Below are 26,821 nucleotides of genomic sequence, written 5' to 3'. Positions count from 1 at the left end.
AGACTCCTTCTCCGTCTCTCAATCACCCTTCATTGTCTTCCTCTGCAATTTTCTGTGCTTCAACAAAATAAAGCATGTTAATATAATGCATAAAAAGTGGAATATTTTATACCGTCAAAGAACATAAAGCACTTGCAATATGCCAACGCTTTAATATATTTTAGAGATGGTTCTACAAGAGATTGTCTCCAAATTCATTGTCTATCCATACGGTTCAAGGGGTCTTTGCATTCAAGCTTTGGGTGGATAATGGTGAATAGGGATGAGCCAAACACGATTTTTGGGGGGAACCCCACGCCATTTTTTTTTTTCATTTTGGCATGGGGTTCCCCTTAAAATCCATACCAGACCTGAAGGGAATCCATATGGAATCCAGTCTGGTATGGATTTTGAGGTGGACCCCTATGCCATTAAAAAAAAATGACGCAGGGTTCCCCTTAATATCCATGCCAGACCTGAAGGGCCTGATATGGAATCTGGGGGGGACCCCCACGCAATTTTTGTTTTTCATTTTGGTTCGGGGTTCCCCTTAATATTCATACCAGAACCAAAGGGCCTGGTAATGGACTAAGGAGGGAACCCATGCTGTTTTTTTTCAATTACTTTTATCTGTATTGCCGGGAACCGACAGTTTTAAATGACTTTTTTTCCTTTTAGAAATGTCATTTTGTGCAGAGACAGTTCTAAACACGGGAAACATGCGTCACTTTACAGGCATACTATAGACACCCCCCAGGTACAAAATTTAAAGGAATATTTCACTTTTATTGTTTCACTTTAAGCATTATTAAAATCACAGCTCCCGAAAAAACATCAGTTTTTAAAACTTTTTTTCCATTGATACATGTCCCCTGGGACAGGACCCGGGTCCCCAAACCCTTTTTATGACAATAACTTGCATATTAACCTTTACAATTAGCACTTTAGATTTCTCCCATAAACTTTTAAAGGGTGTCCCGCGGCTTTCGCATTTGCCGCAAACACCCCAAATTGTTTGCTATTCAACGAACAGGTGAACACCCACTGCCCTACTACCACGGTCTACTTGCCCTACTGACACCATCCACTGCCCTGAAAGTCCACTGCCATGATGACACCATCCACTGCCCTACTGACACATCAACTGCTTTACCGACACCATCCATGGATACCTCGGTTATGGCAGAAGCTGCTGCCATAACTAAGATATCCCTTTTCAAAGTGCCGACGTATATAGTCGTGCGGCGGTCCGGAAGTGGTTAAGGAATGTGGCGTACTTAAAATCCCAGGGCTGCTTCATACAAAAAAATGTTTTAATACAAAAAATTGTAACAACATTGTAACCAGGACTGGTGCAAGGATTTTTGACACCCTAGGCGAAACCTCATTTTGCCACCCACCTTGCTCCGTCCCTGACTCCACCCCCTTTGCCCTGCCCATGTATACCCCACCTTTTGAATGAAGTGCCCAGTCCACCAGCACCAATCAAATACAGCCTCACCAGCGCCCATCAATGCAGCCTACCAGCGCCCATCAATGCAGCCTCACCAGCACCCATCAATGCAGCTTCACCAGTGCCTATCAATGCAGCCTCACCAGCGCCCCTCAATGTAGCCTACCAGCGCCCATCAATGCAGCCTCACCAGCGCCCATCAAATTTAGCCTCACCAGTGCCTATGAATGCATCAATGCAGCCTCACCAGCACCCCTCAATGCAACCTACCAGTGCCCATCAATGAATGTTTGCTTCCATTCGTTCAGGAGTTGGGACACAGACACAGTCCTCCGCTGTTGCTTGCTGCAGAGAAAAGAGAGTAGGAACACCAGTGGTCGGGCACCCTAGGCAGCAGTGCGTCCTAGGCGGCTGCCTAATTTGCCTAGTGGTAGCACCGGCCCTGATTGTAACATGAAACAAATACCCTCTTACATTAGTGGTCAATGAAAGGCTCCTTTTTTATTGGTGATGAGTGGAGTGGAGCTCCTTAGATCTGTGGTCAGTGGGAAAAGGACCACCATACTTTGGTGGTTTTTGGCATATTTGGTGGTTATTGACCTTACATTGGTGGTCTGTGGAAGACATACATTGGTGGTCTGTGGAAGACATACATTGGTGGTCTGTGGAAGACATACATTGGTGGTCTGTGGAAGACATACATTGGTGGTCTGTGGAAGACATACATTGGTGGTCTGTGGAAGACATACATTGGTGGTATGTGGAAGACATACATTGGTGGTCTGTGGAAGACATACATTGGTGGTCTGTGGAAGACATACATTTGTGGTCTGTGGAAGACATACATTTGTGGTCTGTGGAAGACATACAATTGTGGTCTGTGGAAGACATACATTGGTGGTCTGTGGAAGACATACATTGGTGGTCTGTGAAAGACATACATTGGTGGTCTGTGGAAGACATACATTGGTGGTCTGTGGAAGACATACATTGGTGGTCTGTGGAAGACATACAATGGTGGTCTGTGGAAGACATACATTGGTGGTCTGTGGAAGACAGACCACCATACAAATTGTTGTGTTTGTTACATTTAAAAATTGTATTTTATTAATCTATCTCTTTAAATAATAAAACTGTATTTTATCATGTAAAATATTTACTGTTAGTATACATTCTGTATATAATACCTGATTGATCCTGCCAGTTCCCCTACTTCCTGGCTGTAAAATGAATACACTAAGCGCGGAAGCCTATCCTTGTTAGGGTGGTCCGTGTGCATGCCATGTAATCTTCCGTAGTCTGTTTTGAGGTGAAGGGGGTGACTTCTGATGTGATCCCAGCATTTAGAGAGGAGATGAAAGTCCACCTCCTCCAGACTTCCGCCACTGCATGCCCTCTGCCGGGCTGCTGTAGCTGAAGGGTAGAGTTCTGATGAGAAGATGAGATTGTGTGATTGTGGGGCTCTGTAATGGGGGACTGTGTGATTGAGGGGCTCTGTAATGGGGGATTGTGTGATTGGGGGACTCTGAGATTGGGGGATTGTGTGATTGGGGGGCTCTGAGATTGGGGGACTGTGTGATTGAGGGGCTCTGTAATGGAGGATTGTGTGATTGGGGAACTCTGAGATTGGGGGATTGTGTGATTGGGGGGCTCTGAAATGGGGGACTGTGTGATTGAGGGGCTCTGTAATGGAGGATTGTGTGATTGGGGGATTGTGTGGTTGGGGAACTCTGAGATTGGGGGATTGTGTGATTGGGGGGCTCTGAGATTGGGGGATTGTGTGATTGAGTAACTCTGATATTGGGGGATTGTTTGATTTGGGGGCTCTGAGATTGGGGGATTGTGTGATTGGGGGGCTCTGAGATTGGGGGATTGTGTAATTTGGGGGCTCTGAGATTGGGGGATTGTGTGATTGGGGGGCTCTGAGATTGGGGGATTGTGTGATTGGGGGGCTCTGAGATTGGGGGATTGTGTAATTGGGGGGCTGTGTGATTGGGGGGCTCTGAGATTGGGGGATTGTGTGATTGGGGGAGGGCTATGTGACTGAGGGGACTCTGGCGATTGAGGAACTTATGTATACGTAAGAGACCTCTGATTTATAGGGGTGGATGTGATGTGATGGGGGCTCTCATGTATAGTAATTGTAATTGGGACCTTTGATGTTATGGGGGAGCTCTGATGTGATAGGGGGCCTCTGATATGATGAGAGGACCTCTGATGTAATAGGGGCTCTGATGTGAAGGGGTGACCTCTGACATGAAGGGAGAATTCTTATTTGAAGGGGGCTTCTGATGTGATGGGGGGGACCTCTGATGTGATGGAAGGATCTTTGATGTGAAGAGAGGACCTCTGATGTAAAGAAAAGACCTCTCGTGTGAAGGGGGGCTACTGATGTGATGAGGGGCTCTGATGTGATGGTGGACCTCTGATGTGATGGGAGACCTCTGTCTGACATGATGGGGGACCTCTCATGTGAAGGGGGGCTTCTGATGTGATGAGGGGCTCTGATGTGATGGGAGACCTCTAATGTGATGGGAAACCTCTGATGTGATGGGAAACCTCTGATGTGATGGGGGACCTCTGATGTGATGGGGAACCTCTGATGTGATGGGAGACCTCTGATGTGATGGGAGACCTCTGATGTGATGGGAGACCTCTGATGTGATAGGAGATCTCTGATGTGATTGGAGACCTCTGATATGATGAGTGACCTCAGATGTGATGGAAGGACCTGTAAATGGGAGGCTTATGAAGTATATGATGGATTCGTTTCTGATGTGATGGCGGCTTCTAATGTGAAGTTAATTTTATCGAATTGGTTGTGTGCATTGTCCCAGGCTTGGGTTTCCCATTGATAAGTAAAATGTACATTGTAGACTGTGTTGCCTCAAGATTCTGCATACGTTTAACGAGTGATGTGACTGAAAAGTGGTTGAGAAACACAACTTTAGAGATTCAGTTTAGATCTGCTTTCACTGAAATATTAGATCTAATGAACTTAAAGGAACATTCTTATGTTAGAATTCTTTTATATGGCAGCACACATCCTTGATAGTCAGACGTGTCCTATAAAACCTGCTGTGTGGAAGGAGCGGTGACTCAGATGAAGCCATATATTATTTAATATGTCATGTAATACTCCAAAAACCTGTCACGTCCCGTCACACAGCGCCTTTGTTTTCCTTCCTATAATGTAACAGATCCACGTAAGCGTTTGTTCTGCTCTGAAGAACACAAATAAAACCCCAGAGCCGGTGTTCTCAGTGTAATTACTGTGTTTTACAGTCTGTATTAATGTTCATCGTCTCATGGCCATTCCTAAAGAGCACGTGAAATCACACAGGTACTAGTTTAGAATCAGAGGGGGGACCCCACGCCATTTTTTTTAGGTGGGTATTTACTTCTGGCCAATTAGTAGGTTTAATGGCCCAGGGTGACCTCAACTTTTGCCCATATAGTAGGTTTAATGGTCAGGGTGACCCCAACTTTTGGCCACATAGTAGGTGTGATGGTTATTGTGTCCTCAACTTTTGGCCATATAGTTGGTGTAATGGTCAGAGTGTCTTCAACTTTTGGCCATATACTCTGTCTTGTACCTGTATACTGTGAAATTAAGCCCAAAGTGAAAACTCCAAATATGTGAAGGTTTCAGGAAAGTATTTGGCCATATAGTAGGTATAATGGTCAGTGTGTCATCAACATTTGGCCATATATTAGTTGTAATGGTCAGAGTGTCTTTAACTTTTGGCCATATACTCTGTCTTGTATGTGGCATCTCAGCAGCTATACTGTGAAATGGAGCCCGAAGTGAAAATTCCAAATATGTGAAGATTGCAAGAAAGTATTTGGCCATATTATTATTATATAGTTGGTGTAATGGCCAGTGTGTCCTCAACTTTTGGCCACATAGTAGGTGTGATGGTTAGTGTGTCCTCAACTTTTGGCCATATAGTTGGTGTAATGGTCAGTGTGTCCTCAAATTTTGGTCATATAGTAGATGTGATGGTCAGTGTCTCCTCAACATTTGGCCATATAGGAGGTGTGATGGTCATTGTGCCCTTAACTTTTCGCCATACAGAAGGTAAGATGGTCAGTGTGTCATCAACCTTTGGCCATATAGTAGATGTAATGGTCAGAGTGTCTTCAACTTTTGGCCATATACTTTGTTTTGTATCTGTATACTGTGAAATGAAGCCCAAAATGAAAACTCCAAATATGTGAAGGTTTCAGGAAAGTATTTGGCCATACTGTATAGTAGGTGTGATGTTCAGACTATCTTCAACGTTTGGCTATATACTCTGTCTTGTATGTGGCATCTCAGCAGTTATACTGAGAAATGGAGCCCAAAGTGAAATTTCCAAATATGTGAAGATTTCAGAAAAATATTTGGCCATATTATTATTATTATATAGTAGGTGTGATGGCAAATGTGTCCTCAAGTTTTGGTCATATAGAAGGTATAATGGCCAGTGTCTCCTCAACATTTGGCCATATAGGAGGTGTGATGGTCAGTATGTCATCAACCTTTGGCCATATAGTACATGTAATGGTCAGAGTGTCTTCAACTTTTGGCTATATACTCTGTCTTGTATGTGGCATATCAGCAGCTATACTGTGAAATGGAACCCAAAGTGAAAATTCCAAATATGTGAAGGTTTCAGGAAAGTATTTGGCCATATTATTATTTTATAGTAGGTGTGATGGCCAGTGTGTCCTGAACTTTAAGCCTTATAGAAGGTGTGATGGTCAGTGTGTCCTCAACTTTTGGCCATATAGGAGGTGTGATGGTCAGTGTGTCCTCAACTTTTGGCCATATAATAGGTATAATGGTCAGAGTGTATTCAACTTTTGGCTATATACTCTGTCTTGTATGTGGCATCTCAGCAGCTATACTGTGAAATGGAGCCCAAAGTGAAAATTCCAAATATGTGAAGATTTCAGGAAAGTATTTGGCCATATTATTATTATATGGTAGGTGTGATGGCCAGTGCGTCCTCAACTTTTGGCCTTATAGAATGTATGATGGTCAATGGTGTCTTTGACTTTTGGCTATATACTCTGTCTTGTATGTGGCATATCAGCAGCTATACTGAAAAATGGAGCCCGAAGTGAAAATTCCAAATATGTGAAGGTTTCAGGAAAGTATTTGGCCATATTATTATTATTATAGAGTAGTTGTGATGGTCAGTGTGTCCTCAACTTTTGTCCATATAGTTGGTGTAATGGTCAGTGTGTCCTCAAATTTTTGGCCATATAGTTGGTGTGAAGGTCAGTGTCTCCTCAACATTTGGCCATATAGGAGGTGTGATGGTCAGTGTGTCCTCAACTTTTGGCCATATAGTAGGTATAATGGTCAGTGTGTCCTCAACTTTTGGCCATATAGTAGATGAAATGGTAAGATTGTCTTCAACTTTTGGCTATATACTCTATCTTGTATGTGACATATCAGCAGCTATATTGAAAAATGGAGCCTGAAGTGAAAATTCCAAATATGTGAAGGTTTCAGGAAAGTATTTGGCAATATTATTATTATATGGTAGTGATGGCCATTGCGTCCTCAACTTTTGGCCTTATAGAAGGTGTGATGGTCAGTGTGTCCTCAACTTTTGGCCATATAGTAGGTATAATGGTCAGTGTGTCCTTAACTTTTGGCCTTATAGAAGGTGTGATGGTTAGTGTGTTCTCAACTTTTGTCCGTATAGTAGGTATAATGGTCAGAGTGTAATTAACTGTTGGCTATATACTCTGTTTTGTATGTGGCATCTCAGCAGCTATACTGTGAAATGGAGCCCAAAGTGAAAATTCCAAATATGTGAAGGTTTCAGGAAAGTATTTGGCCATATTATTTTTATATAGTAGGTATGATGGTCAGTGTGTCCTCAACTTTTGGCCTTATAGAATGTATGATGGTCAATGGTGTCTTCAACTTTTGGCTATATACTCTGTCTTGTATGTGACATCTCAGCAGTTATACTTCAACTTTTGACCTTTATAGGGGGTGTGATGGTCAGTGTGTCATCAACCTTTGGCCGAATAGTAGGTGCAATTGTCAGTGTGTCCTCAACTTTTGGCCATATACCCTGGACTTCATTTCACAGTATACAGATACAAGACAGAGTATATAGCCAAAAGTTGAAGACACTCTGACCATTACATCTACTAAATGGCCAAAAGTTGAGGAGACACTAACCATCATACCTTCTATATGACCAATATTTGAGGACACACTGACCATTATACCTACTGTATGGCCAAATACTTTCCTGAAAGCTTCACATATTTGGAGTTTTCACTTTGGGCTTCATTTCACAGTATACAGGTACAAGACAAAGTGAAAACTCCAAATATGTGAAGGTTTCAGGAAAGTATTTGGCCATATTATTATTATAGAGTAGTTATGATGGTCAGTGTGTCCTCAACTTTTGGCCTTATAGAATGTATGATGGTCAATGGTGTCTTCGACTTTTGGCTATATACTTTATCTTGTATGTGACATATCAGCAGTTATACTTCAACTTTTGACCTTATAGCGGGTGTGATGGTCATTGTGTCCTCAAATTTTGGCCATATAGTAAATGTAATGATCAGACTGTCTTCAACTTTTGGCCAAGTACTCTGTCTTGTATGTGGCATCCCAGCAGCTATACTAAGAAATGGAGCCCAAAGTGAAAATTCCAAATATGTGAAGATTTCAGGAAAGTATTTGTCCTCCTCCATTATCTCTGGAATGTGTCACCCGAGGGAGGTCTGTCTGGACACTTGTGTTTTGTCCTCTCCTGGCTACTTGTGTAGACTTCTGTCGCATCCCAGTTCACCGACCCCTGACACTCTGCAGAGCGGAGAGGATGGAGGACATCACTCAGGACCAGCTCCTGGCAGACGAAGCCAATACCAATCATGTAGGTGGCCTTTGCTGGTGGAAATCTGGACACATAGACATGAATTGTAATCCCCGTCTATCTCTCGCCGCAGGTCTCAAGCTCCACCTACAAACAGCGCAGCGAGGAGTTCCGTAAACTGTTCAAAGATTTGCCGGAAAGCGAGAAGCTGATTGTTGGTAAGTTGACACTGTGTACGGCCCGGGGGGGGGGGGGGAACAAACCTGTGAGGCTGTAATGTTAGCATTGAGAGGGGGCGATAAAAACAGGTGGCTGAGTGGTGGTTATTAGACATGTGCAGAACGGAAACATTTTATTCAATTCCGTATTTACCTAAATTTTGTTTCGTTATATTCGTTTGTTTAGTTCGTTTTCGGAATCGATTTACTTTATTCAAATTTAAATCAATTCGGATTTTCCCAAATTAGACAAAATTCTGAAAATACAAATCGATTCGAATTTAATTCAAATCAATTCAAAAATCAAATTTTTTCTATTCAAAATTCGAATTTTGGAAGATGGTTATATTCTTTCTATTCCATTCTATTCTATTGTTTTTTCTGTTCTATTCTTTTATTTTCTGTTCTATTAGTTTCTTTCCTATTATTGTATATTCTTTCTACTCTATTCACATATGGGGAATGGTCATATTCTTTATATTCTATTCTATGCTAGTCTATTCTATTTTTTTAATTATTTTATTCTTTTCTATTCTATTCAAATTTTAATTTATTCTTTTCGAAATTTTAATTTCGGAAGAAGGTTATATTCTTTCTATTTGATTCTATTATTTTTTTTCTATTCCATGCTTTTCTATTATATTTGTTTTTCTATTTTTATTCTTTTCTATTGCATTCTATTTGAAATTTGAATTTTCAGAAGATGGTTATATTCTTTCCACTTTATTCTATTTTCTATTCTATTTATTTATTTTCCATTCTATTTGATTCTGTTTTACTTTATTATTTTCTATGTTATCCCTTTATTTTCTATTCTATTTTCTACTCTTTTATTTTGCATTCTGTTCTGTTTTTACTCTATTCTATTATATCCTATTTTTTTATCTTCTTCTCTATTCTTTTCTATTATTTTCTATCCTATTCAAATTTGAATTTATTCCATTTGAAATTTGAATTTCAGAACATGGTTATATTAAATTGTTTTCTATTTTCTATTCTATTCTAGTCTTTTATTTTCTATTTTTTTCTGTTTTACTCTATTATTTTCTATTCTAATTTCTTATTTTCTCTTCTATTCCTTTATGTTTTATTATTTTTCGTATTCCTTTATTTTCTCTTTTACTCTATTATATTTTATTATATTCTTTTCTATTTTATTATATTATAATCTTCTATTTAATAAATTTGAATTTATTCCATTTGAAATTTGAATTTCAGAAGATGGTTATATTAAATTGTTTTCTATTTTCTCTTCTATTCTGGTCTTTTATTTTCTATTTTATTCTGTTTTACTCTATTATTTTCTATTCTAATTTATTATTTTCTATTCTATCCCTTTATTTTTATTTTGTAATCCTTTATTTTCTATTCTGTTCTCTTTTACTCTATTGTATTTTATTATATTATTTTCTATTTTATTATATTATTTTCTATCCTATTCAAATTTGAATTTATTCCATTTGAAATTTGAATTTCAGAACATGGTTATATTAAATTGTTTTCTATTTTCTATTCTATTCTATTATTTTCTATTCTAATTTATTATTTTCTATTCTATCCCTTTATTTTTTATTTTTTTTATTCCTTTATTTTCTATTCTGTTCTCTTTTACTCTATTATATTTTATTATATTATTTTCTATTTTATTATATTATTTTCTATTCTATTCAAATTTGAATTTATTCCATTTGAAATTCAAATTTCAGAAGATGGTTGGTTATATTAATTTTTTTTCTATTTTCTATTCTATTCTTTTCTATTTTATTCTGTTTTACTCTATTATTTTCTATTCTATCTCTTATTTTCTATTCTATCACTTTATTTCTTATAAAAAAAAATTGTATTCCATTATTTTGTATTCTCTACTCTATTATATTTTATTCTATTATTTCCTATTCTAATATATTATTTTCTATTCTATTCCTTAATTTTCTATTCTATTTTATTTTCTTCATGAAATTCAGAATTAGATTTTATTTTCTATTTTATTCTGTTTTACTCTATTATTTTCTATTCTATCACTTATTTTCTATTCTATCACTTTATTTCTTATAAAAAAAAATCTATTCCTTTTTTTTGTATTCTGTACTCTATTATATTTTATTCTATTATTTTCTTTTCTAATATATTATTTTCTATTCTATTCCTTAATTTTCTATTCTATTTTATTTTCTTCATGAAATTCAGAATTTGATTTTATTTTCTATTTTATTCTGTTTTACTCTATTATTTTCTATTCTAATTTCTTATTTTCTATTCTATCCCTTTATTTTTATTTTGTATTCCTTTATTTTCTATTCTGTTCTCTTTTACTCTATTATATTATATTTGATTTTGAATTTCATAATTGTGTTTTGTTATTTCGGATTTGTTAAATGCGTTACTATTGTCATTCAGGAATTCGGATACATCTGAATTTCCGAATAATGAAAAATGGATCACATATTTAATTTGGAACGAAACAAACCGCACATGTCTAATGTGATATAAATATAAATTATTATTTTTTTATTATTTTTTTTTTCCTTTTTTCAAATCTCTTTATTAATTTTCCATTTTTTTTTCCCTATACAAAAATGCATACATATACATTTCACAATTTACATTTATCTGCTCCCTCCGGAGCCTCCATAATATTCCACTGAACCTTCCTTTCACCTACCACAAGTACCTTTTATGCATTTATTTTATACCCTATTTTTTTTTTATTATTATTTTTATTATTTATATTTATTTTCATTTTTATTATTAATATTATTATGTATTATTATGTATTATTTATATTTATTTTCATTGTTATTATTATTATTATTATGTATTTTTATATTGCTTCAAACGAAAAGCACCTTGTGTACAGCAGCTGCAAGTTTAGTAATTACTTTTTATTTTTTATTCCTTACACATTTTTCACCTTAGCGCAAATTTTTACTAACGTACATGTCTAATATTTCTACCCCACCCCAATGCTAACATTACAGCCTAACGGGTTTGTACACATGCCAGGACTGTATTGCCTTGATTCGAGGCTGCTGCATTTTTTACTTGGGTTGCAGAGTCTGATAGGTGGCACAGCCTGTCAAACAAGCGCACAACAATTATGAGCCAAACGCTCGGCTCGTGGTTGAGGTGCGATTTTTTTATTTTTATCTTCTATTCCATTTTATTCTCTTCAGAAATTCGAATTTGATGTGAAACGTATTTGAGTTCGAAATTTCGAAATTGTGTTTTGTTATTTCGGATTCGTTTAAATTCGTTACTATTGTCATTCAGGAATTCGGATACATCTGAATTTCCGAATTCAACTGAAAATGTATCCGATATTCAATTTGAAAAAGAAACAAACCGTGATATAATGTGATATAAAAATAAATATAATAATAATAATTATAAAAATGTTTTATTATTATTATTTGTATTATTATTTCAATAATTTCTATTTTTTATTATTATTATTATTATTATTAATATTCGCAACGGAATAACGAAAAATGTATCTGATATTCAATTTGGAACGAAACAAACCACACATGTCTAATGTGATATAAAAATAAATATAATAATAATAATTATAATTTTTTTGAATGATTATTATTTTTATTATTATTTCTATTATTTCTATGTATTATAATTATTATTATTGTTAATATTCACAATGGAAAAAATAAATATAATAATAATAATTATAATTTTTTATTATTATTTATATTATTTATATTTATTTATATTATTATTTATATTTTTTTATATTTATATTTATTATTAATATTCGCAGCGGAATCGCAAACGTCAGCAGCTTCTCATGTTATTCAATGCAGCGTTGCGTTGCTGCATTTTTTACTTGGGTTGCAGAGTCTGATAGGTGGCACAGCCTGTCAAACAAGCCCATTGAGTTCAATGGGGGCGCACAACAATTATGAGCCAAACGCTCGGCTCGTGGTTGAGGTGCGATTTTTTTTTTTTTTTTATCTTCTATTCCATTTTATTCTCTTCAGAAATTCGAATTTGATTTGAAACGTATTTGGAGTTCGGATTTCGAAATTGTGTTTTGTTATTTCGGATTAAATTCGTTACTATTGTCATTCAGGAATTCGGATACATCTGAATTTCCGAATTCAACTGAAAATGTATCCGTTATTCAATTTGAAAAAGAAACAAACCGTGATATAATGTGATATAAAAATAAATATAATAATAATAATAATAATAATAATAATTATAAAAATGTTTTATTATTATTATTTGTATTATTATTTCTATTTATTATTATTATTATTATTATTATTATTATTTTTATTAATATTTTCAACGGAATAACAAAAAATTTATCCGATATTCAATTTGGAACGAAACAAACGGCACATGTCTAATGTGATATAAAAATAAATATAATAATAATAATTACATTTTTTTAATGATTTTTATTATTATTTCTATTATTTATATTATATTATATTTATTATAATTATTATTATTGTTAATATTCACAATGGAAAAAATAAATATAATAATAATAATTATAATTTTTTATTATTTTTATTATTATTTCTATTTATTTATATTATTATTATTATTTATATATTTTTATATTTTATATATATATATATATATATATATATATATATATATATATTTATATTTATTAATAATATTCGCAGCGGAATCGCAAACGTCAGCAGCTTCTCATGTTATTCAATGCAGCGTTGCGTTGCTGCATTTTTTACTTGGGTTGCAGAGTCTGATAGGTGGCACAGCCTGTCAAACAAGCCCATTGAGTTCAATGGGGGCGCACAACAATTATGAGCCAAACGCTCGGCTCGTGGTTGAGGTGCGATTTTTTTTTTATTCTTATCTTCTATTCTATTTTATTCTCTTCAGAAATTCGAATTTGATTTGAAACGTATTTGAGTTCGAATTTCGAAATTGTGTTTTGTTATTTCGGATTAAATTCGTTACTATTGTCATTCAGAAATTCGGATACATCTGAATTTCTGAATTCAACTGAAAATGTATCCAATATTTAATGGAACGAAACAAACCGTGATATAATGTGATATAAAAATAAATATAATAATAATTATAAAAAAAAAAATATTATTATTTTTATTATTATTTCTATTTGTTTCTATTTATTATTATTATTATTAATATTATTAATAATAATATTCGCAACGAAATAACGAAAACTGTTTCCGATATTCAATTTGGAATGAAACAAACCGTGATATATTGTGATATAAAAAATAAATATAATAATAATAATTATAAAAATGTTTTATTATTATTATTTCTATTTATTATTATTATTATTATTATTAATATTCGCAATGGAATAACGAAAAATGTATCCGATATTCAATTTGGAATGAAACAAACCGTCATATATTGTGATATAAAAATAAATATAATAATAATAATTATAAAAATGTTTTATTATTATTATTTATATTATTATTATTATTATTATTAATATTCGCAACGGAATAATGAAAAATGTATCCGATATTCAATTTGGAACGAAACAAACTGCACATGTCTAATGTGATATAAAAATAAATATAATAATAATTATAAAAATGTTTTATTATTATTATTTTTATTATTATTTCTATTATTTCTATTTATTATTATTATTATTATTATTATTATTAATATTCGCAACGGAATAATGAAAAATTTATCCGATATTCAATTTGGAACTAAACGAACCGCACATGTCTAATGTGATATAAAAATAAATATAATAATAATAATTATATTTTTTTTAATGATTATTATTATTTCTATTATTTCTATTTATTATTATTATTATTATTATTATTATTATTATTAATATTCACAACGGAAAAAATAAATATAATAATAATAATTATAATTTTTTATTATTATTATTTTTATTATTATTTCTATTATTTATATTTATTATTATTATTTATATTTATTATTATTATTATTATTATTATTATTAATATTCACAGCGGAATCACAAACCTCAGCAGCTTCTCGTGTTATTCAATGCAGCGTTGCGTTGTTCAATATTTTATTTTATTTTATTTGATGATGAATGAGATGTTTGTGATTTCTCTGCATTAACCTAAATCACCGTACTGCCACCTAAAGAGTGACAGACCTGGAATTCTGTGTATGTTCACGCCCCATCCCGGGGTCGGGGGTCGTATTTCAGAGGTCAGGGGTCACACACAATCTGAGTGTCAGCTCACATTTCTCAGCTGTCCTCTCCTCCCAGCAGAAAACCCGGCTATGGCCTTTATAGGAGTAGAAACCTCAACATTTAACCCCTTCCATACCGCGCCTATCCTGGCACTTCTCTCCTACATGAACAAATTATAATTGTTTTGCTAGAAAATTACTCAGAACCCCCAAACACTATATATGTTTTTTTTTTAGCAGAGACCCCAGAGAATAAAATGGGGGTCATTGCAACTTTTTATCTTGCAAGGTATTTGCGCAATCATTTTTCAAACGCCTTTTTTTTTTGGTGAATTAAAAAATAACAAAACAGTAAAGTTAGCCCAAGTATATCCAAGTCATACATGGTATTGTGTGTTTGCACTTTATAAATGGCCTGTCTCTGCCCTCAGATTACGCCTGTGCCCTTCAGAAGGACATCCTACTGCAAGGCCGCCTTTACCTGTCCGAGACCTGGATCTGCTTCCACAGCAACATCTTCCGCTGGGAGACTACGGTGAGAGGCCGCTGCCCGGGGCTATCCGGTCTTCCGCTATGTGTGATCTGTGGGTGGGTGTGGTGCAGAGTGTGCAGATGCAGGGAAGAACTTGTATTGAAATAGTCCAGCAACTCGTGGATTCTAGTAACATAAAAAGGAGCAGATACCAGCTGGACTCACAGCGCCTGTTGAGAGCAGCAGAATGAGGCCTGGCCGTCTCATGCCCGCTCTGGAAGGTGCCCAGAAGAGTTGCGACCCTGCGCTTTCCCTCCTCATCAGGAACCTTTCCCTAGTACTGTCCCTAACAGGCGGGGTACCTCTCCTTACTCTACCAGCTTGACAAAATTGCATGCCAAACCTGGCAGCCAGTACCTTAAATAGGCTCTGCCTGACCCAAGATGGTTGCTGGAGTCACATGGGGTGGCAGCATCCAATAGGATAGCTTCTCTAGTGAATCAGGAAACCATAGAGGAAACCATAAAGGAACCCTGTTCCTCTTGACTCCTCCTCTCCAACAACAGTGCTTCTGCAGAAGAAAAAAAATTGGAATTTGGAAAATGTAAATTCGAAGATTCAGAGATTCAGAAATTCGCAAATTTTCAAAATTCCGATTTTCTAATTTTACAAATTTCCGAATTTTCAAATTCCGAATTTTCGAATCTTTGATTTTCTAATTTTTCAATTTTCTAAATGGTCAAATTTTCGAATTTAGAATTTTCTAAATGTTCAAACTTTCAAATTTTTGATTTTCGAATTTCTGATTTTCGAATTTCCAAATTTTCGAATTCAGAATTTTTTAATTTTCGAATTTCCGATTTTCAAAACTTTTAAGAATTCAGAATTTTCAAATTTCCGATTTTCCGAATTTTCAATTTTCCGAATTTTCAAATTCAGAATTTTCAAATTTTCAAATTTTCAAATTTTCGAATTTTTTATTTTCAAATTTCCCAAATTTTTTATTTCGGGAATTTCAAATTTCCGAAATATAGAATTACCGAAAACTCGAATTTTCAAAATCTTCAATTATCACATTACCGAATTTCGAAATTTACGAATTTCGAAATTTCCGAATTTTCCGAATTTCGACATTTCCGAATTTCGAAATTTCGACATTTCAGATATTCCGAAATTGGAAATTTTGGAAATTCAGAACTCGAAAATTTGGAAATCCGAAAATTTGGAATTGACGAATTTGTCAAAATTAGTTAACCACTTCCCGACGGCTGTACGACTATATACGGCCGCAGGGTGGTTCTAGTTCTCTGGGGCGCCGTCATTTGACGTCCGCCCCTTTCCGCGTTCCCCGAGCGTGCAGCGGGGAACTTATGTGCTGGCCGTGTCCCTTGGACACAGCCAATCACCGTGAACGGCCAATCGGAGTGGACGTTTGCTAGGTGATCTGTGCGGCCAATGAGAGATGATCTCATATGTTTACATATGAGATCATTTCTCATTGCCGGCTCTCGCAGACAACGGTGCTGTCAGGGAGAGAGGAGACCGATCTGTGTCCCTTGTACATAGAGACACAGATCGGTCACCCCCCCAGTCACCCCCCTCCCCCCACAGTTAGAACACTATATAGGGAATACATTTAACCCCTTCCTCACCCCCTAGTGTTAACCCCTTCCCTGCCAGTCACATTTATACAGTAATTAGTGCATTTTTATAGCACTGATCGCAGTATAAATGTGAATGGTGCCAAAAATGTGTCAAAAGTGTCCGATGTGTCCGCCGCAATGTCGCAGTCGCACTAAAATCGCCATTACTAGTAAAAAAAAGAAATAATAAAAAATAATAATTCTGTCCCTTATTTTGTAGGCGCTATAACTTTTGTGCAAACCAGTCGCTTATTGCGATTTTTTTTTTTTTTTTTTTACTAAAAATATGTAGAATACGTATCGGCCTAGACTGAGGATAAAACATTTTTTTTTTTAAATTGAGCTATTTATTATAGCAACAAGTAAAAAAATATTATTTTTTTCCAAAATTGTTGCTCTATTTTTGTTTATAGCGCAAAAAATAAAAACCGCAGAGGTGATCAAATACCACCAAAAGAAAGCTCTATTTGTGGGAAAAAAAGGACGTCAATTTTGTTTGGGAGCCACGTCGCACGACCGCGCAATTGTCAGTTAAAGCGACGCAGTGCCGAATCGCAAAAAATGCTCTGGGCAGGAAGGGGGTTTAAGTGCCCAGTAAGGAAGTGGTTAAAAAACGAATACGGAAAAAAAAAACGAATTGCCTTCATGTGCCATGGCATCCCCAGAACGCACCTATAATAGGCAAATTTCTAACTAGTGTGCAGAATTAAAAAAAAAATATTTTGTCTTGTTTCTACACTTTATTTACAAAAATGTGTTTAGTTAAATTTGTTTCATTCGTTTTCGGGATTCGTTTCAGATTTTTGAATTTCAGAATTTTCAAATTTCCAAAATTCCGAATTTTCGCAATTCAGAATTTTCAAATTTCCGAAATTCAGAATTTTCAAATTTCCGAAATTCAGAATTTTCAAATTTCCGAAATTCAGAATTTTCAAATTTCCGAAATTCAGAATTTTCAAATTTCCGAATTTTCGCATTTTAGAATTTTCACATTTCCAAATTTTCGAATTTCCGAAAAATGCAACAAAAACGAATGTAACGAAAATAAACAAATTTTTCGTCAGTGCACGTGTCTAGTGACTAGCAACTCTGCACCAGAATTTGTGTGAAGAAGTTCATACCAAAGTATCATGTAACCATTTTTCTTCTGTACAGATATGTCTGCCGCTGAGAGACGTCACCTCCATGACGAAGGAGAAGACCGCCAGACTCATCCCCAATGCCATCCAGATCAGTACCGAGAGCGAGAAGGTATCTATGGACCACCAGCCGGGCTTTGCCCTATTATTCCTGTCTGTGTGTAATCTACGAAACGTATGTGTGTGGAGCTTTCATTCCATAACGTCCTCACCACAGTCACACACTATTTTAAGTTTCTATAGCTCTGACATATACCGCAGTGCTGTACAGAGAACACTGAGCCAATCACATCAGTGTCTGTGCCAGAGGAGCTTACACTCTAATGTCCCCCCCACCACAGTCACATATTTCTTCACACTTTGAATACTGACGCTGATCACACCCCAGGCCGACGGGTGGCAGCAGTGGAGTCAAGGGTTTGGATGCTTCTTCCCGGCAGCCTATCAGGGGGAGATTTCCTCGCTGTGCATGCTGGGGAGGGGGTATTTATGGGGCAGACGCCATCTTCTTGGGTCTTCTCCTTGTGTGGCGCCCACCTTCAGGGTAGCCATACCAAGGCACACCTGCAAATGGCCTTCAGGGCTGGGGTGTACATGCTACGCAGTGATCCTGGTTCCGGGACCACGTTGGCCCGGAGCATCTGATCTGCAGCTGGTGCCCAGTGATCGACTGTGTCCCCAATCTGATAAGGGTCCTGAGCTGTCCGTCCTGTTGGAGGAAGCTGTCCGGTGGAGAGTCTGCCCAAGGAGTGCCAAGAGAGGCTGGTGTTCCAATAGGGGCCTGACCATCGGGGACCAGGAAAACCGGGTACTGAGAGGTTGCACGTTGGTCACCTATCAGCCAGTAACCGAACCAAAATGATCTGAAGGAGATTCGGGTGTTGAATCTGTTAACCACTTAAGGACCGCCTCCTGCACATATACGTCGGCAGAATGGCACGGCTGGGCACAAGCACGTACAGGTACGTCGCCTTTAAGAGCCCAGCCGTGGGTTGCGTGCGCCGTGGGTCGCGTGCGCCTGCGACCCGGTCCGAAGCTCCGTAACCGCAGCTGTGGGACCCGCGGACCCAATCGCCACCGGTGTCCCGCGATCGGTCACAGGAGCTGAAGAATGGGGAGAGGTGAGTGTAAACACACCTTCCACGTTCTTCACAGTGGCAGTGTCATTGATCATCTGTTCCCTGATATAGGGAAAGACGATCAATGACGTCACACGCCCAGCCCCGCCCCCCTACAGTTAGAAACACACATGAGGTCACACTTAACCCCTACAGCGCCCCCTAGTGGCTAACTCCTAAACCAGACACAAACCCCCTGCACAGTACACAAACCCCTTGCACAGTACACGGACCCCTTGCACAGTACACAGCCCCCCTGCACAGCACACGGACCCCCTGCCCGGGACACGGACTTCCTGCCCGGGACACAGACTTCCTGCCCGGGACACAGACTTCCTGCCCGGGACACAGACTTCCTGCCCGGGACACAGACCCCCTGTCTCGAACACGGACCCCCTGCCCCGGACATGTAACCCCTGTCCCGAGCAGAGACCCCCTGCACAGTACACGGACCCCCTGCACAGTACACGGAACCCCTGTCCTGGACACGGACTCCCTGCACAGTACACGGACCCCCTGCACAGTACACGGACCCCCTGCACAGTACACGGACCCCCTGCACAGTACACAGACCCCTTGCACAGTACACAGACCCCCTGCCCGGGACACGGACTTCCTGCTCGGTACACAGACTTCCTGCCCGGGACACGGACCCCCTGTCTCGGACACAGACCCTCTGCCCCGGACACGGAACCCCTGCCCCGGACACGGACCCCCTGCACAGTACACGGACCCCCTGCACAGTACATGGAACCCCTGCCCCGTACACAGAGTAAAGATGAGCACGTATGAGAAAGGACTGGCAGTAATGTTTTCTTAACTTTAAAGTATGCTTGGGGCAACACAGTGGTGTAGTGGTTAGCACTTTCACCTAGCAGCAAAAGGGTGACTGGTTCGAATCACGACCACGATACTATCTGCCTGGAGTTTGCATGTTCTCCCTGCGTCTGCTTGGGTTTCCTCCGGGTACTCCGGTTTCCTCCTACACTCCAAAGACATGCTGGTAGGTTAATTGGATCCTGTCCAAATTGGCCCTAGTACATATGTGTGTCCCAAGCGTGTCGAGATCCTACGGGGTAAATGACCGCTCCAGCCAGGAAGACACTGGTTGCAAACAGGGCCTAGAGCCGATTTAGTTTGCATGTGTAGCGCTATACAAGTCACTCATTCATTCATTCGTTCATTCTGGCAGCACTGTCCCAAGGCCAGGAGAGGTGGGGCAGCGGACCTGACCCTCTTCCCCCCCCAATGGTTGGCAATAAAAATATTGGTGTATAACACGCAGGCACAGTTTAACCTCCATTTTCAGGGTAAAAAAGTGTGTGTTATACACCCAGGGTCGGCCCTACCATGGGACCCGATGGTTCCATTGTACCAGACGGTACTTTCAGGGGGACGGCAAATTGCCGCCCGCCCGCCATCCCATTCCGCCAGCTCCGCTCTCCACTCCACTGTGGGGCTAATTGCCGCCCCACCGCTCCTCCTGTTCTGCTCTCCGCTCCACTGTGGGGCTAATTGCCGCCCCACCGCTCCTCGCTGTTTCGCTCTCCGCTCCACTGTGGGGCCAATTGCATTAATAGAGCCATAACAGGTCCTTTTTATACTCCTATATACATGTATAGAGCCATAACAGGTCCTTTTTATACTCCTATATACATGTATAGAGCCATGGCAGGTCCTCTTTAGTTATCATGATATAAAATAATGGATGTGGGGGCATTTTGGTGGGCGTAATTTTTTTGGGGGGGGCAGCATTTCATTCTTGGTACCAGGCAGCACAATGTCCTGGGCCGGCACTGTATACACCAATAAGTACAGTATTTGTATATTTTGTTGTGTCAATTTATGAACATTTTGTTGAGATTGGCCTCCTCTTCCTTGCAGTACTTCCTCACATCTTTTGCCGCCAGAGACAGAAGCTTCCTGAACATGTTCCGCATGTGGCAGAATGTTCTCCTGGATAAGGTAAGACATTGCCCAACTTCCAGTCCCGTTCTTCTGGCCTTTGCACGAGACCCACCAAGGTAGAGCCACCAGGAAATGTCTCTGTTCCCTGCCGCCTCTCCTCCAAGAACAAGAGTCCATCTTTCAGAGAGTTGTGTCCATGTTCATCTTCTAAGGAGGCTTCCATTAATGAGAATTCAGAGATGAATTTTTTGGAGAATAATTTTTTTACTTATCATCTAGTTATTGGCACTGCACCCCCTCGATTGGTAACAATGAAGAAAAGTGGGAATTGGGATTTTCCGGGTGCTAAATTACAACAACAAAATAAATTAAAAGAGATTTTTATTTATAAAAGTAAAAAAAAATGACAGAGTAAAATCCATCAAAAATACAGTACAGTTTCAGAGTGTGCAGACTGACAAAATTCTCAACATGTTTCACCACGGATAGTAGCTTCCTCAGGAGAATTACATTTATCAGGCACTATCTACTGTATAAGGATGGACTTGTGAATATAAAAATTATAATTTCGGCCAATAGGTCAAGAAGAAAGCCAAAAATTGATCATCTAGTGCAGGGGTCTACAAACTGTGGCCCGAGGGCCAGACGTGGCCCTTTGCTAGCCTTTATCCGGCCCTTGGGGCACAATTACTCCCACTGATATGAGGCAATATTCCTCCCACTGACACCAACAATGGGGCACTATCAGGGGCAGACTGACATCTCATAGGGCCCCCAGGCAATAGGAGATAATGGGGCCCCTGGGCAATAGGACATTATGGGGCCCCCAGGCAATAGATTATGAGGCCACACAGTATACACACACACATACAGTATACATACACAGTATACACACATACAGTATACATTCATAGTATTCACACAGACACACACAGTATACATACACACAGAATATACATATACACACTGAGAAGGTACTGAAGAGGCGAGACAGCTATAATCATGGGATTTTTTTTAAAACACAGATTTTTACATACTCTCCCTGGTTTTACTGAGGCTGGCAACCCTGATGGGGCCCCCTAGTGGCATGGGGCCCTCGGGCAGTGCCAGAGGGCCCGAATGGTCAGTCCGCCCCTGGGCACTATATCATCCACCGATACCAATGATGGGATACTATTCCTCCTACTTGTAGGGGGAATTCTCCTCCTATTGACCACCAACCCTGACGCCATACTTGTTCTCACTAATGCCAGGCCCGTGACATTTTCTTCCCCTGCTGGCCACAATCCGGCCCTCCTAAAGTCTGAAAGGCAATAAAGTGGCCCTTTGTTTGAAAAGTTTGGAGACCCCTGATCCAGTGTAGCCATAGAGGGAGGTATGTGGTAAAATGTGGTATGTAGTAAAAGACATTCTGGAACTGTAGGAACTAATAATTGGTCCACCTGTAATGGATAGAATGCTGTAGACTCAATGCAAGCCTTACGTAAGGCCACGACGAGAGGGGAGAGGAGTTCTGTTTCAAACTGTTGCTTCAGGTCTCAAAATTTGTTCATGGGACGTTGCTGACTATTAGTGATCCTTTTGGGATCACTTGAATTGAGTCTACAGCATTCTATCCATTACAGGTGGACCAATTATTAGTCCCTACAGTTCCAGAATGTCTTTTACCACATACCACATTTTACCACATACCACCCTCTACGGTTACACTAGATGATCCATTTTTGGGTCTCCTCTTGACCTATTGGCCGAAATTATAATTTTTATATTCACAAGTCCATCATTATACAGTAGATAGTGCCTGATAAATTGTAATTCTCCTGAGGAAGCTACTATCCGTGGTGAAACACGTTGAGAATATCAAAGGAGATTTTTATTTATAAAAGTTAAAAATGACAGAGTAAAATCCATCAAAAATACAGTACAGTTTCAGAGTGTGCAGACTGACAAAATTCTCAATGTGTTTCACCACGGATAGTAGCTTCCTCAGGAGAATTGCATTTATCAGGCACTATCTACTGTATAAGGATGGACCTGTGAATATAAAAATTATAATTTCGGCCAATTGGTCAAGAGGAAACCCAAAAATGGATCATCTAGTGTAACTGTAGAGCAGTGTTTCTCAACTCCAGTCCTCAAGGCGCCCCAACAGGTCATGTTTTCAGGATTTCCCTCAGTTGAAACAGCTGTGGTAATTACGAAGGCAGTGAAAATGATCAAATCACTGATGCAAAATAATGGGAAGCCTGAAAACATGACCTGTTGGGGTGCCTTGAGGACTGGAGTTGAGAAAACCTGCCGTAGAGGGAGGTATGTGGTAAAATGTGGTATGTGGTAAAAGACATTCTGGAACTGTAGGAACTAATAATTGGTCCACCTGTAATGGATAGAATGCTGTAGACTCAATTCAAGTGATCCCAAAAGGATCACTAATAGTCACCAAAGTCCCAAGAACAAATTTCGAGACCTGAAGCAACAGTTTGAAACAGAACTCCTCTCCCCTCTCGTTGTGGCCTTACGTAAGGCTTGAATTGAGTCTACAGCATTCCATCCATTATAGGTGGACCAATTATGGATGTCTTTTACCACATTTTACCACATACCACACTCTATGGTTACACTAGATGATCCATTTTTGGGTTTCCTCTTGACCTATTGGCCGAGATTATAATTTTTATATTCACATGTCCATCCTTATACAGTAGATAGTGCCTGATAAATGTAATTCTCCTGAGGAAGCTACTATCCGTGGTGAAACACGTTGAGAATTTTGTCAGTCTGCACACTCTGAAACTGTACTGTATTTTTGATGGACTTTGCTCTGTCATTTTTAACTTTTATAAATAAAAATCTCTTTTGATATATTTTGTTGTTGTAATTTAGCACCCTAAAAATCCCAGTTCAACACTTTGAGATGTCAATGTGTTGCTTATTTTAGATTGTGAACTTCTATCTCTGTTACGTGTTTCTCTGTCTTCATAGTGGTCTTAAACCCCAAAAGCCAAAATGTAACTTTTTCAGATGGTCCATAGCCACTTGCCGATCACAATACGTGTATATACCAGGGGGCAGACTGACAACTCATGGGGCCCCCCGGGCAATAGGAGATTATGGGGCCCCCCAGGCAATAGGAGATTATGGGGCCCCCGGGCGATAGGAGATTATGGGGCCCCCCGGGCAATAGGAGATTATGGGGCCCCCCGGGCAATAGGATATTATGGGGCCCCCGGGCAATAGGAGATTATGGGGCCCTTGGGCAATAGGAGATTATGGGGCCCCCGGGCAATAGGAGATTATGGGGCCCTCGGGCAATAGGAGATTATGGGGCCCTCGGGCAATAGGAGATTATGGGGCCCCTAGGCAATAGATTATGGAGCCACACAGTAAACACACATATACATACACAGTATACACACACAGACACACAATATACACACACAATATACACACACAGAATACACACACACCCACTGAAAAGGTACTGGAGAGGCGGGGCAGCTATAATCTTGGGATTTTTTTTTAAAAACATAGATTTTTACATACCGTCCCTGGTTTTACTGAGGCTGGCAACCCTGATGGGGCCCCCTAGTGGCATGGGGCCCTTCGGGCAGTGCCCGAGTGCCTGAATGGTCAGTCCGCCCCTGGTATATACGGTGCGGTTTGCAAGTGGTTTACCGGGGGTTATGGCTGAAGCTATCAGCCATAACCTCATTTTTATTTTTCAGTTGCCGATTTTCTTAAGATAGAGGTCCGAGGGGCTAATTAGTCGCTGGATCGCTTTCAGAAGCAGTGGGAGGGGTCGTCCACCCCCTCCCTCCTCTCGCCAGTGTTTCTCAGGCCCTACCTTTTTTACTGGCGACCCCCGGGAAACAGTCCAACGGTTTTCACTGCTGGCCAACAGTGGCGGCCGGTGCTCAATATTTTGGGGAGGGCAGAAAATTAACAATAAAGTGGGAGACAAATGGGAATGTGGCGATGAGATTACAGTGTATGGGCGGGTGGGGGGTGTACTCACTTCTTCAGGCAGTCCGAAAGGTTTCCGCTGTGCTACTTCTCCCCGCAGCTCAGGGTCACCACCAGAGTGTCATTTACCATCTGATCCACCAGGACCGGCACCAATGAGCTAATCCACACCTCCTGCCCAGACTCGGCCTCCATGCTCTCTCCGGTTTCCGGATGCCAACTCCAGCGCTCCCCGGCCACGGGCCTGCACCAGGAACAGGAAGTGTGTTCTGACTGAGACATGATTAGACCAGGGTTCAAGACTCCTCCCCAATTCAATTGACTCCTCAAGCCCCCCCCCAATCCGATTGGGTCGGGGAGTCCTAAGACTCCTTGGCCAATCGGAACTCAGGACCTGCTTCCTGATTGGCTGGGAAGAGAATCAGGAAGACTGTAGCAAATATTAATCCACTATTGTGACACAAATGGGTGGGCTCTAGGGTAACCGCATTTCCAAACTGGCATTTAGGGACACACCTCCTATCTCACCTTCCCCCAAAAAAGATGAGGGGGGGGGGCGGGGGCAAATGTAGTCTCAGGGTTGATGGGGAATTGGCAGTGGGTTATTTGTCAGGTGAATGTGCCACTTGCCACCAGATGCAGTGCCGCTTGCCCCCCATAGCCTGCCACCAGATGCAGTGCTGCTGTCACTCACTCTGCATGAGCCGCATGCGTAAAAGGAAAGGAGTGGCGTCACTATCTGGAGAGTGAAGGTCACACCAGTCCCTGCTGCTTGCCGTTGGATGCCGGAGAAAGAGGAGGTGCCGAGGTGGGTGCTGCATTAGGCGCAGGCCTCGCTCCCGGTCTCCCTGTTTGAGGGTAATTTGTCACTGGTTGCAAGATGCTACGCAGCACCGGCCCTAGCAACCAGTTCCGGAAATGTAGTTATTAGTTAGTGGGGGGTGGCTGTGTCCTCTATTTCATTCCGGGACACTGTATTGTATTGAAGGTGCCCGGGACCCAGGACAGACATGTCAATTGCGGGACAGTCCCGGGCAATCCGGGATACGTGGGCACCCTAGTGGGCTCTGCGCGCAGTACTTTTTTTTATATATTTTTTGGGGATATTTATTATAGCAAAAAGTAAAAAATATTGAATTTTTTTCAAAATTGTCGCTCTATTTTTGTTTATAGCGCAGTGCCGAATCGCAAAAAGTGCTCTGGTCTGGTCCGGGGCTGAAGTGGTTAACAGAAAAAAAATCTGTCCTAAATGAGCTCTAGCTATTCACATAATGAACACTAGAGGGAGCAAGACCTCTGATTGTGATCCAACGTCCAATTCACAAATCTGAGACGGGACCAAATAGAGCTGATAAAATGTCACTCCGAATTCTATATAACAAGGAATTTGCAATACTCACTAATGAATATAATTATAAGAGCTCTCAATTTAACCACTTAACCCCCGGACCATATTGCTGGTCAAAGACCAGAGCACTTTTTTGCGATTCGGCACTGTGTCGCTTTAACTGACAATTGCGCGGTCGTACGACGTGGCTCCCAAACAAAATTGGCGTCCTTTTTTCCCCGCAAATAGAGCTTTCTTTTGGTGGTATTTGATCACCTCTGCGGTTTTTAGTTTTTGCGCTATAAACAAAAATAGAGCGACAATTTCAAAAAAATGCAATATTTTTTAGTTTTTGCTATAATAAATATCCCCCAAAAACATATATAAAAAAAACATATTTTTTTCCTCAGCTTAGGCCGATACGTATTCTTCTACATATACACAAAAAGTTATAGCTTTTACAAAATAGGGGGTATTTTTATGGCATTTTTATTAATTAGTAATGGCGGCGATCATCGATTTTTTTTCGGTACTGCGACATTATGGCGGACACTTTTGACACATTTTCGCGCCCCTAGTGGCCTGCGCGAGAGC

General features: G+C 39.6%; 1 protein-coding gene across 4 annotated transcripts in view; it reads left to right on the top strand.

Moving 5' to 3' along the window:
- Window positions 1–21,375, top strand: part of GRAMD1C (GRAM domain containing 1C) — a 101,891-nt gene extending 80,516 nt beyond the window's left edge. For 2 of the 4 annotated variants that reach the window (XM_040339126.1, XM_040339125.1), the window contains exons 3-6: window positions 8,405–8,489; window positions 15,089–15,192; window positions 17,928–18,023; window positions 20,914–21,364. In XM_040339126.1, coding sequence (XP_040195060.1) covers window positions 8,405–8,489; window positions 15,089–15,192; window positions 17,928–18,023; window positions 20,914–21,057 — 429 coding nt within the window. In that variant the 3' untranslated portion in view covers window positions 21,058–21,364. Of the gene's footprint in view, window positions 1–7,766; window positions 8,332–8,404; window positions 8,490–15,088; window positions 15,193–17,927; window positions 18,024–20,913 lie in introns of those variants that run through there. The other 2 variants (XM_040339127.1, XM_040339124.1) reach the window with 2 other exon arrangements.
- The last annotated feature ends 5,446 nt before the right edge of the window (window positions 21,376–26,821 follow it).

The sequence above is a fragment of the Rana temporaria genome, chromosome 2, assembly GCF_905171775.1.
Source record: "Rana temporaria chromosome 2, aRanTem1.1, whole genome shotgun sequence".
Lineage (NCBI taxonomy): Eukaryota > Metazoa > Chordata > Amphibia > Anura > Ranidae > Rana > Rana temporaria.
This window is presented reverse-complemented; position numbering and strand designations above follow the sequence as displayed.